This window comes from Sturnus vulgaris, chromosome 5 (assembly GCF_052056855.1).
Source record: "Sturnus vulgaris isolate bStuVul1 chromosome 5, bStuVul1.hap1, whole genome shotgun sequence".
In the NCBI taxonomy this organism is placed as follows: Eukaryota; Metazoa; Chordata; class Aves; order Passeriformes; family Sturnidae; genus Sturnus; species Sturnus vulgaris.
This window is the reverse complement of record NC_142247.1, coordinates 47,405,371-47,418,273: the sequence shown is the minus strand read 5'-3', so window position 1 is coordinate 47,418,273 and position 12,903 is coordinate 47,405,371. Positions and strand designations below refer to the sequence as shown.

Sequence of the window (12,903 nt, the reverse complement as noted above, 5' to 3'; positions counted from 1 at the left end):
TGTTTTGTTGTCAATTTTTATAGCTGTTGTTGTTTCTGCTGTTTGCCTTGTTAGATATCAGTAAAGAACTGTTATTCCTATCCCCATATCTTCTGCCTGAAAGCCTCTGATTTGAAACTATAATTAGAAGGGAGGGGGTTGCACTCTCCATCTCAGAAGAAGGGGTTCTTGCCTTTCCTTAGCAAATACCTGTCTTTCAAAGCAAGACAGATTTTGGCACCCAGAACGTGGGGCATTGCCTGAGGGCATTGAGAGAGGGGTAGAAAAGGGAATAACATTTTTTCAGTTACCCAAGTTTGTGGTAGGTGACACCATGCTGTCCAGCTTACCCTGGATTGGCCTCCAGGTGGTCACTGCTATATCTCTCCCATTTGCAAGCCTTTTTTTAAACATGAGTCTCATAACCAAGGTTACTGTGGCTATTATCTAGTCCATTTTGTGGGTTGATCAGTTGAGGAATTCATGGATTTTTAATTTTCTCTGGAAGATGGCCACATGGATTCACAGCTATCGCACTATAAGTGTGTGTTTCTGGGGCTACTTCAATAATGGTACTTACTGTGAGGAAGTGACAACAAGTGATATTTTCTCCCAACCCATCACACAGTTTTTGAAGTCCACTCCACCAGTCTTCAAGGGGTTCAAATCCGCTCTAAATGCTAATGACATTATACTGTGGCTGGTGTTGCTGATATCCCTGTTAAACCTCTTCTATCTAATATTCAGAGATAAGGGAAGATTGACTTGGATAACAACCCTGATACCTACACCAGGAAATAGTGATGCTGTCCCAGAGCCTGATCCTGTCCAAGAGACTAGGGATATTACCCCAGAGTTTGACCCTGCCCCACAGCCCACCTCGGAAAGGAACCACCTGGAGTGGGTGGGGGTTCTAGTGAAGGAGATACGTGAGATGAGCCAGATGCTGAAGGAGTACCTCTCCCCAGCTGGTGAGAAACCCTCCCCCTGCCTTAAAGAGGGAGACTCCGATGGTGCAGCAGTGGGACCCACAGATGTTACATCTGTCCAGGTTCCAGCTGAATTGCAAGGGCACTCACAGCCAGCAGCAGTTGCCCCTGTGGAAACTAGGAAGTCTAAGATGAAAACAAGGCACCTCGATAATAAGGGTCAGGAAGGGGGCCCCTCACAACCAGCATGGGAGCCAGAAGTTGAGATCATCACTGAGTCCCTGTCACTGAGTCTCTGTAACCTGCGAAAAGACATTGTACGATGGGGCCATGAGGCTTTTACCACCTGGTTACTGCGGGTCTGGGACCTTATGGGTACAGGTGTGCAACTGGATGGTACTGAGGCAAGGAATTTGGGAGCCTTGACCCAGGACTCAGGTATGGACCAGGTATTTGTAAGGGATCCAGGCCTCCTTTCCCTCTGGGAGCGACTTTTAATGAGTGTGAGAGAGAGGTTTGTCCACAGGGAGAGAACGCAGGAGCACCACCATAGAATACCCTTGAATGTTGGAATACCCTTGAGGAAGGGATCCAACAGCTGAGAGAAGTGGCAGTACTGGAGGTGCTCTTTGGGAGTGATGGACAGCATGACAATGACCCTGACAAGGTCAGGTGCACAGGGCAGATATTGTGGAATCTGGCAAACCTAGGCCCATCTCAGTATACCACCTTTATTGCAATGATTGATGCTGATAACAACCAAGTGACAGTGGGTTCTGTTGCCAACAGGCTCAGAAATTTTGAGAGTATGATGGCTGGCCCAGTGCAGGCTCATGTCTCTGCTGTGATTAAGGAACTCAAAGAGGAGTTTAAGGAGGAGATGAAGGAAATAAGGGAAGACGTGAGGAGGATCAGTGCAGCACCAGTGTGAGGCATGGACCCCAAAATTAGAGCCCAACACCCCCCAGCTAGGGAGAGAGGGTACACCCCACGTGCTGACCTGTGTTTTTTTTCTATGTGACCACGGGGAAGACATGAGAAGGTGGGATGGGAAACCCACTTCTGTCTTGGCAGCATGGGTGTGTCAACTCAGGGACAGAAACACTAACTGAGGGAGCTTCACTAAAGCGAAGGTAGCCTCAGCCTCCCATGACCAAGCTGCAGTATATTACAGAAGGGAGGATGATCTGTCAGATCCCCTTGAAGGAACCTCCAGTATGTATGCCCAGGAGAGAAATAATAACCAGGGCTAGAGGGGCCCTGCCTCTAGCCAGGGAGAGGCACGGGAAAACCGGATCTTTTGGACGGTGTGGATCTGATAGCCTGGCACATCAGAGCCACAGGAACACAGTGCATTGGTTAACACTGCTTCACAGTGTACATTAAATACCATCGGGATATGTTGGGGAAGAACCTGTTTCAATTGCTGGGGTTACGGGGGGATCTCAGGAATTGATTTTGCTGAAGGCTGAGGTGAGCCTGACTGGGAAAGAGTGGCAGAAACATCCACTTGTGACTGGCCCAGAGGCACCATGTATCCTAGCCACAGACTTCCTCAGGAACGGCTATTACAAAGACCCAAAGGGACTCAGGTGGGCTTTTGGAATAGCTGCTGTGGCAGCAGAGGACATGAAGCAGTTGAACACCCTGCCTGGGCTATCAGAAAACCCATCTGCAGTGGGACTCCTCAGGGTGGAAGATCAACACGTGCCAATTGCTACCTCAACAGTGCACCACCGGCAGTACCAGATGAATCGAGATGCCATGATCCCCCATCCACAAGATGATCCATGAGCTGGAGAGCCAAGGGGTGGTCAGCAAAACCCACTCACCCTTCAACAGCCCCATCTGGCCTTTGCATAAATCTGAAGGAGAATGGAGATTAACCGTGGACTATCGTGCATTGAATGAAGTGACTCCACTGCTGAGTGCTGCTGTGCCGGACATGCTGGAACTCCAGTATGAGCTGGAGTCCAAGGCAGCAAAGTGGTACACCACCGTTGACATCACCAATGCATTCTTCTCAATTCCTCTGGCAGCAGAGTGCAGGCCTCAGTTTGCTTCACATGGAGGGGTGTGCAGTACACCTGGAACCGACTGCCCCAGGGGTGGAAACACAGTCCCACCATCTGTCATGGATTGATCCAGGCTACACTGGAGAAGGATGGAGCTCCAGAACATCTGCAGTACATTGATGACATCATTGTATGGGGGGACACGGAAATGGAGGTATTTCAGAAAAGAGAAAAGATCATTGAGATTCTGCTGGGAGCCGGCTTCGCCATTAAAAAGAGCAAAGTCAAAGGGCCTGCCCAAGAGATCCAGTTCCTGGGAGTAAAGTGGCAAGATGGATGGCGCCAGATTCCCAGTGAGGTCATCAATAAGATCACTGCAATGTCTCCACCAACCAGCAAGAAGGAAACACAAGCCTTCCTAGGTGCCATAGGCTTTTGGAGAATGCACATTCCTGAGTACAGCCAGACTGTGAGCCCTCTTAACCTGGTCATCCGCAAGAAGAACAATTTCCACTGGGGCCCTGAGCAGCAGCAAGCCTTTGCCCAGATCAAGCAGGAGATTGCTCATGCGGTAGCCCTTGTCCCAGTCAGGACGGGACTAGATGTGAAGAACGCGCTCTACTCTGCAGCCGGGAACCATGGTCTGTCCTGGAGCCTTTGGCAAAAGGTTCCTGGTGAGACGCGAGGCTGACCACTGGGATTCTGGAGTTGAAGTTACAGAGGATTGGAGGCAAACTATACTCCAACAGAGAAGGAGATCTTGGCCGCCTAAGAAGGAGTTCAAGCAGCCTCAGAGGTGATTGGCACAGAAACAAAAGTCCTCCTGGCACCCCGACTACCAGTGCTGGGGTGGATGTTTAAAGGAAAGGTTCCCTCAACCCACCATGCCACTGACGCCACATGGAGCAAGTGGATTGCCCTCATCACACAACGCGCCCGTATTGGAAACCCGAATCGCCCTGGGATTTTGGAGATAATTACCAACTGGCCGGAAGGTGAAAACTTTGGTCTTGCTGACAAAGAGGAACAGGAACAAGTGACCCAGGCCGAAGAAGCCCCACCGCATAACCAACTGCCAGCAGATGAAACATGCTATGCTCTTTTCACTGATGGTTCCTGCTGCATCGTGGGGATGAACTGGAAATGGAAAGCAGCCGTATGGAGCCCCACACGACAAGTTGCACAAACTACCAAAGGAGAAGGTGGATCGAGTTAACTTGCTGAACTCAAAGCTGTTCAGCTGGCCCTGGACATTGCTGAAAGAGAGAAGTAGCCAAAGCTCTACCCTTACACTGATTCATGGATGGTAGCCCATGCTCTGTGGGTTTGGCTGGAAAGGTGGAAAAAGGCTGACTGGCAATGTAGGGGAAAACCAATCTGGGCTGTCGATGAGTGGAAAGACATTGCCACCCGGATAGAGAAGCTGCCTGTGAAAGTCTGTCACGTAGATGCCCATGTCCCCAAGAGTCGGGCTAATGAGAACACAATGAACAGGTAGATCAGGTGACACAGATAGAGGTGTCAAAGATAGATTTAGATTGGCACCACAAGGGAGAGTTGTTCCTGGCTCGATGGGCCCATGATGCCTCTGGTCATCAGGGAAGAGATGCCACCTATAAGTGGGCACAAGACTGAGGGGTGGATCTAACCATGGACAGTATTTCTCAGGTTATCCACGACTGTGAGATGTGTGCTGCCATCAAGCAGGCCAAGCGGGTGAAGCCCCTCTGGTATGGGGGACAATGGTCCAAATATAAGTATGGAGAGGCCTGGCAGATTGACTACATCACACTGCCTCAAACCCACCAAGGCAAGCACTATGTACTGACCATGGTGGAAGCCACCATTGGATGGTTGGAGACCTACCCTGTGCCCCATGCCACTGCTCAGAACACCATCTTGGGTCTTGAAAAACAAGTTCTTTGGAGGCATGGTACCCCTGAGAGAATTGAGTCAGACAACGGGACTCATTTCAAGAACAGCCTTATAAACACCTGGGCTAGAGAACAAGGCATTGAGTGGGTGTACCATATCCCCTACCATGCACCAGCTGCAAGGAAAGTTGAACGGTGCATTGTCCTGCTTAAAACCACCTTGAAGGCACTGGGTGGGGGGACTTTCAGGAACTGGGAGATTAATCTACCAAAGGCCACATGGTTAGTGAACACCCGAGGTTCCACTAACCGAGCAGGCCCTGCCCAGTCTGAGCCCTTGGGAATACCAGATGGAGATAAGGTTCCAGTGGTACACATGAGAGGTATGCTAAGAAAAACTGTTTGGGTGAATCCTGCCTCCAGCAAAGACAATCCCATCCGGAGAGTTGTCTTCACACAGGGACCAGGTTGCACCTGGTGGATGATGCAAAAGGATGGAGACCCGATGCATACTCCAAGGAGACCTTGTTTTAGGGTGAAATACCTATGGTACTGTGCCTATATCTGTAACTGCATGTATGTATATAATGTAATGGTTTTAATTTGATATAACATATTAGCATGGGAAAAATTCAGGGGTGGGTAATGTTGGGGGTTGAATTGTTCCCTTTTCTTTCTGTGGAATTTTTCCCATTGTTATGCTAAGTATTTGTGGCTACACCTTAGTAGCAATAGTTTTCTCTCACAGGGGGGTGGGGGATAGGAGGACATCAGAAAAGGAAAGGTGGGACAGGGGCCTGGGTTCTCTGGCTCTCGTACTCTCGCTTGCTCGTGGAGTTGAAGGAAGACAGCTGGAGCTCCAATCTAGCATCCTCCCCGCCATCCCAGCGCCGGGAGCCACATTTTCTGCCGTCAGACATCACTCATCTGTTTTCCCACCTCATCCTACTACCTCTGGACACTCTGCCGAGCACCACGACCAACACAGTGAGGAGGGAGTGGCTCCTCCATCCCTCTCACCCCTGGGCCGCTGCCGCCATCACTCCAGCCGTCTTTGACTATGCAGGACCTGCTCTGCCCACAGCACCAGGAACTGAGCACAGGGAGAGAGGACCTGTGGCCAAAAGGGACTGGAACTGAGCTATACTGTTCTGTTTTGTTGTCAATTTTTATAGCTGTTGTTGTTTCTGCTGTTTGCCTTGTTAGATATCAGTAAAGAACTGTTATTCCTATCCCCATATCTTCTGCCTGAAAGCCTCTGATTTGAAACTATAATAATTAGAAGGGAGGGGGTTGCACTCTCCATCTCAGTAAAAGGGGTTCTTGCCTTTCCTTAGCAAATACCTGTCTTTCAAACCAAGACACAGATGTACATATTTAATTCACTTTTCAGTTTTCATTTGCCAATCTTTTCACAGCAGGGCAGGAACCTAACTTTTGGTTCTATCAGTTTATATATATATATAAAAAAAAGGTTTTCATTTTGTGAGCCAGTAGTTCAGATTTCCCGTAGAAGATCCAAAACATCATTAAGATGCTTAACTCTGTATTTGCAGGGTAAAACTATTAGGGCTACGAATTACTGCTTAGCTGTTGGCATCCTGATGTCAGCATCCAACCATTGGGTCAGCCGACCTCGTTTAAGAGCCTGAGGCTGGAAAGGGAGATTTCTCCGGTTGTCACTCACTCTGCATAGCGACAGGTGCTGCAGAGACCCCTCAGCAAGGGATTGAAGCTTCTGTTTGTAGCCCCCATCCCCTCGCTCTGCCCCAGAGGCAGCACCACTGTCCTGATAGGCATGGCCAGTGCTCCAGGGGCCAAGGAGGATCCGCTCAAGGGCTGCATGTTGGCAGCGCCCAGACATGGGAACAGCCGCACTCCAAAGCCATTAGTTCCTGCCCAAGCACGGGAAAGTGGCACTTCCTCACCGTGCTAGTGTCCCTATTTACAGCACAGTGCCAGGGAGAGACATTACAGCGAGCACAGATCTGCTCTGAACCGAGCTCCTGGTGTGGACCGCAAGCTCTGGGTAAGGCCAGGTGCAAGGCAGATATGGCTGGGAACATGGCAAGGTAATGGGAATTTTCCAGCTCCCCACGAGGTGCACCTGTGTAACTTAAAACAAGTTTTTCCTCCTGCTGGTTTGACTGGGGGACAAACATGCCTACATTGGTATTTGCTACAGAAGATCATGACATACTTAATATAATAGTTTATGCACTTCAAGCTACCGGCCACATCAGTACAAAACATTGATTTCTGAACATGTTACTCATAGTTTTGGTACAACTCTAGAGAAACTAACAAGTTATTTGCATGCAACAACGTCAACTAATTAGAGATGTATTACATTGAGGATATTTGCTGTTTAACAGCAAATTAAAAAAGGAGGGAGGGCAGAAGATAATACTTTCAGCCCAGTCTCAGGTAAACTACAGTTTAAGAACACTGATACAGCAGAAGTTTTTCTTCCTTTTTTCCCCCCGCAACAACACCCTGACCTCCCATTTCACTCCTTCAACTGTCACCAGTAGATTTTTCATTTTAGCATGCATTTTCATGTACCTTTATTATTTTAAGCAAGTTCCATCTGTTGGGGTTTTTTCCTGAATGTATAAATACTGCTCTAAGGGTGTGTATGGCAATGTAATGCACCTGCATAGAGAGCCATAAATGAGCTGTTTGAAAAGTGTATGAAGACTTGAATAATTTCTATTGGCCCTAATTTCTATAGTGGATAAGGGAGTCCAAGTGCCAATATAAATAGGTTTTCCTGGACTTAATACAGCTATTTACATTTGCACATGTGTTTCAGCACCATCATTTACTGAGGGAAATGGTAGAAATTTAAAGAGCCTGGGGTTGCAGGGTGTGGAAAACTCAGTGGAGGTCCTCTGTGGAAGTTTTTTACTCTTCTATCTGTCCAGGTTGTTCTCATTATGGATAAATGATAAAGTACATATTATCTGTAGGAAACCAGCTATATATGAGGAAAAGGTGTGGAAATCCAAGGGTGCAAAGAAAATGTTCTTTCTTTTCTAAGTTAAGTAGAATAAGTGATATGCATCAAAAGATGCTTAAGAAAAGGCCTTTATATCTAAAGGTTCATGACTTTTTATATGCTTGCATAGATGGAGGGGAGAAGGAAGAAAAAAACCCTGCATTTCCTCCTAAAAGCATTTATTATTAAACCCTTACAAATATTGACCATGCAGAAAACTTCAATACCCACATCTTTAACACACTTCTCAACAACCTAGAGAGACAAACATTAGAAACAGATTTTACCATCTCCTCTTCCGTACCCCCATGCCATCCCCGCAAAAAAGGCAAACTCCTTGCCTTCTGCCCCAAGAGCAGACACATGAGCAAATCTGCCTTGTTAGCAGCCACTTTATTTCAGCAGCTCACCTTAGACTCTGGGTTTACCTACAACAGATTTCCCCCTAAGTGGTACAAGCTAAGAGAACTGCCAGGGTAGAGATGCAAAAGTACCGAGAGCTGACTGATGTTATGTTTGTTTCAGAGGTGACCAGTAAGTTTTCACTTTCATATCACTCACCTTACTGAGTCTAGGATGAATCATCCCAAACTTCACACTTACCACTGGGACCATCAGCACTGACAGGGAAAGTCTCTCTGCACACATCAGGTATTATATAAAACTTCATCTATGAAGAGTGTTTAATTACATCAGTTTTAAGCACTGCCACATGCAAAGCTTAGACTCAGACCAGATCCTAAGTTATCCCAGCTGTAAATTGTTAGCACATTAACCATCCCCATGGCTGGGGAGAGTCTGCAATTTACCTGAGGCTAGAGACTCCCTTTTCTTGCAAGGACAAGTAACAGCTCTGTGTTTTCTGTTCTCCCAGCTGAGAGGGCTCGTCCCTAAGCACACTAGAACACTAGTTTCTGATGGTGTGCTGCCTCCACAGGGGCTCTGCAACTAGAATTAAGTAAGACTTAAAAACTTTTTGGCATGGACCTTCTCAGACAGCAATCCATTTCGGCAGATGCTAGCAATTAGCAGCTCCTAGGTGGTAACAGAGGAGCAGACAAGCCCCACCGCACAGGTGTATTTACAGGAAGAACAAACCCATTTATTTGATATCAGACATGAGAGGCAAATACACAGCCATAGAAACGGAAGACCCTGATTATGAAAGTAAAGTCCTGGCCTGGCCATAGTAGGGCATGTGGCACCCTGGGGTGCGGATCACAGCAGCACCCCTCTCTTATCAGCCGCTGGGGCTTATGCAATGCGGGTGGGGACAGGCAGGGAGGAGACACTGCACTCCGGGAGAATTCCCACAGAGAAACCCTTCCAGAAAGGTTTTTCCGACCCCCATTGGAGGCGCTGGGATCAAGGGCGGCTGTGCTTTTACTGAAGAGGGCAAACCCTGTTCCCCAGACAGCCGGGCCAGAGTCCCGACTCTGTCTCGGAATAACTCTGAAGTTCACCCACATTCCCCGTCACGCTCTCCATCTCCCCTGGCGCTGCCGCGCCGGAGGAGCACCCTAAGCGTGACGGCAGCAGCCGGGCTGAGAGCAGCTCGTTCGCTGGTTTAAGGGTATGTAGATCTGGGAGAGCCCTTTCAGGCTTCAGAATGAAGAAGAAGCCCCTCGGGCTCCAGGGCGCTGCCCTCACGCCGCTGACCGGCCGCGCCACCGCCGTACCCGTCTGCCGCCTCCCCACCCACCGAGAGGCTCCCGCCCGCTCGGCACGCACCTGTAGGACACCTGCTTCCTGAAGGTGAGGCTCCGCAGCTTCTCCTCCAGCGACTCGTCCGCCGCCGACAGCCCCTGCTCCTCTGGGATCCCGGCGGCGCCCGCCGCCTCCCCGCCACCCTCAGCCCCCCGGCAGCCGCCGCCGCCCGCCGCCCCCGTCTCGTCCCCGCCGGCCGCGGCGGGGGGGTTCATTGCGGTGGGGCGGTGGGGCCGAGAAGGAGGAGGAGCCGGGGGGAGGGGAGGGCCGGCCAGCGGCTGTAGGCGCTGGGGGGCGCCGGCCGAGGGACCGCAGCTCCCGGGGCCGCGGGGCGCGCTGCGAGCCGCGGCAGCTGCAAATGGCAGCGCAACCGCGCAGCATCCATCGGCGGCTGCACTGCAGCGGGGCATTGTGGGAAACTCCTGGCCGACCACGCCCCGCCGCCCGCCGGCCAATTGTCGTGCCGCGCCCCCGCGGCCACACCCGGCCGGGCCCCGCCCCGCGTCACTTTGCAAATATCTTCCAGAGCGAGCCCACGTGCCTCGGAACACTCAGTGGTGTCCGCGTCTTCTTACACCTGCGCTTGCTCGTCTATTGCTTCCAATTTGTTCCCCTGGTAATCTCAATTTGGTGCACTCAGAATCAAAACACCCAGCGGCAGAGATATCTTCTGACAAGCATCACGGTACCCCTTCGTAAAGTTAATTGTACTTCCACTTGGTTCCCTGCTTCTCCCTTTTCTTCATTAGGGGACACTAAGGAAAACTTCAGAGGAAAGCGTCAACATGTTTCAGCACAAGAGCAGACGGTGACAATAAAATTTAAAAGTACAGAAAATATTGAGGTCTGTGGCTATACAGAAGTTGTTCTAGGAATTATGCAAAGACAGTGCTTTGTTTTCTGTATACAAAATTTCTCTGAGGTAATGCAGTTAAAAAAAAATAAAAACACATGAACAATTATGCTCTACAAAGAAGGCAAACCCTACAGGAAGATATTTCACAAACTCCCATGGTCCACAAATGACTTCCCTAAGCAGCCTTTCCTCTTCTGTGTGAGCCCTGTGCCAGTCAACAGATTCCTTACACCTGATCCTAGCTCCTTCCCAATTCCATTCACAGACTCAGATTCTCCAGGAGAAACACATACTGTGTACACACCTTTCACCTCAACTTCAGCATTGACAGGCCCTCCAACCCAGCCAATCTTCCTGCCCCTTCTTGGCAGTAGCCACTAGCACCTTGTTGGGTGATGAAAAGTGGGTCTTTTCACTACCGCATAAGTATTGAAAAGTTGAACCAACCTTCAAAAGAATGTTCTACCCCTATGCATAACCAATGCATATATTCCCTGCATGCACAGGTGCTTTGCTCAAATATATGTTGTCGCCCCCAAATCTCAGAGTACTTTTAATTACTAGTGAAGCACGTAAAGCATAATTAAGCAATGTAGAACCTTTGCTTATTAGAAACAAAACTAAGGTTCTTACGCAGGACTGTAAAAGGAAGGTCTGGATCCTCCTCTGAGCTTTGTGCAGAGACCTAATATATTCCTGGAGCTCCACTGGAATCATTGGTGCTTTTCCATTGAGGACTGGGACCTCAGCTGGAAAGTCTCTGGTTGAAATTCCAGGGAAACCAGCAGTGAATGTTGCTTGTGAAAGTATTTAATTTAAGATACTGTGACAAATATTTTTTGCAGAGCCAAACTAAACCATCTTGGGGTGGATCTGTCAAAGAGCAGTTCAGAGCCAGCTTCCAGGATGGGGAGTGGCACCATAAGTCCCTGTCTTATAAGTGCTATTTTTGAGGTTTTGTCATTGGTGAAAACCCTGTGGCCCTTTGCTATGAGAAGATGCCAATAACATGTGCTAGAAAACCTGTAACTGCAAATTAATTTTGCACTCAGAGAGCAAAACACTGTGCATCATCTTGCAGCTTTATTCTCTCAGCCTTTAGTCCACATGAGAACAGCTCTGTGGCCTGAGCCCCAGCTAATGGCTTCACCTCCCTTAGAGCATCTGGAGCAAAGCGCAACAACTAATCAGTATTTCCTATGCCCTCTCCAGTGAACATCCATGCCCCTGAGCCACCTCCTCCTTCAGCATAAGCCCTCCTGTAGCTCCTGCTTGTCAATAACCCTTTTATCCACATGACCAAATTTACACTCTGCTCCGGGATTCCCTGTTTTTTCTCTGACTGCTGCAACTTGCTCGACTCATTTGCAACATGGAGACCTAAACTGACTTCCTTTGCCTTTCTTCTGAATATGAGCAATTATGAGAGAGTCTGAGGCTCGCGAAGGAAAGCACTGCTTACACAATTATACCTGTAGTGTAACTGTCAGTCCCTGTGTCCCTGTACAACAAGGCAGCAACAGCAGAAACTTTGTAGGAATATCACATTTGCTCCAAGGTGTGGCTACAGACATACCACTGAGCCAGGAGGGAAAGGATGAGCACAAAAATAGATTTTTAGCAGGTTTTGGCAGTATCTAGGATTACCATACTAAGAAAAATCTGAACTCCCAGGTCTGGGTTCTCATCTCTTAAGCGCTGTCAGGTTAAATGCAGCACCTCACATCACTCCGTGGCACCTCCCCTGGGAGAGCTGACAAGGTTCAGCAGGTGAGGAACTCTTTTTCCTGGGTGGAAACTTCTCACCATACTGCATGCCATGAATAGCAGGGTGGATGGTGGGAATGGTGGAGGAAATGCAGTGAAAGGAGGGATTTCAGCCTTTCGGAGTAAAGCCAAGGGAAGATTTATTCCATTACTCACACACCTGTTAAATCCCATTTTGAACACTCCAGCGTGCACAGACTGAGTGCACTGCGGTAAGTTTTATTCCAAGCAGGAGGGACTGAAATTTCTTTTTCTAATAGAAAAGAAATGGATATATGAAAAAGGGGATTGGGGAAGAAAAGGGTGAGGCAACCTTGTTCAGTGTGCTAGGCTAGTCAGTCTACTTTAAATGCTCCATATTCCTTAAGTTCATACAAAATTCATCCCCATAGCCCCCAACATTCAATTTTCAGGAAAAACATACAAAATATAAAAAAAAAATTATACACATAGACGTGTATGCATGTATGTGCATCTTCTCCTTTAAATCTTAAAAAAGATTTAAATCTTTTTTGAAACGTGACGTAAGTGACCAGCTTCTCTTTCCAGACCCAATGTTGATAGATCAGATCCACCCACAAAAACATTCATTTTTGGTCAACATTTGAAGGTCTAGGAGAGCACTGCTCATCCACTGGGAAACTAAGGGGTGTTGAGGCTCAGCGAGGAGGAACCCACCTCAGCTGAGCAGATCAAACAGGTTTTTACCAAAGAGGTTTTAAAAAGAGGGGGCTGACCAGAACCTAAGTATTTCTTTAGACAGAGAGAAAGAGAC

At 48.5% G+C, this 12,903-nt stretch overlaps 1 protein-coding gene across 9 annotated transcripts in view; it reads right to left on the bottom strand.

Moving 5' to 3' along the window:
* DGKI (diacylglycerol kinase iota) overlaps window positions 1–9,915 on the bottom strand; it is a 220,835-nt gene extending 210,920 nt beyond the window's left edge. For 7 of the 9 annotated variants that reach the window (XM_088165668.1, XM_088165675.1, XM_088165670.1 and 4 more), the window contains exon 1: window positions 9,530–9,885. In XM_088165668.1, the coding sequence (XP_088021794.1) occupies window positions 9,530–9,720 (191 nt within the window). In that variant the 5' untranslated portion in view covers window positions 9,721–9,885. Of the gene's footprint in view, window positions 1–9,529 lie in introns of all 9 variants that reach the window. The other 2 variants (XM_014881596.2, XM_088165666.1) reach the window with 1 other exon arrangement.
* Window positions 9,916–12,903: the final 2,988 nt, after the last annotated feature.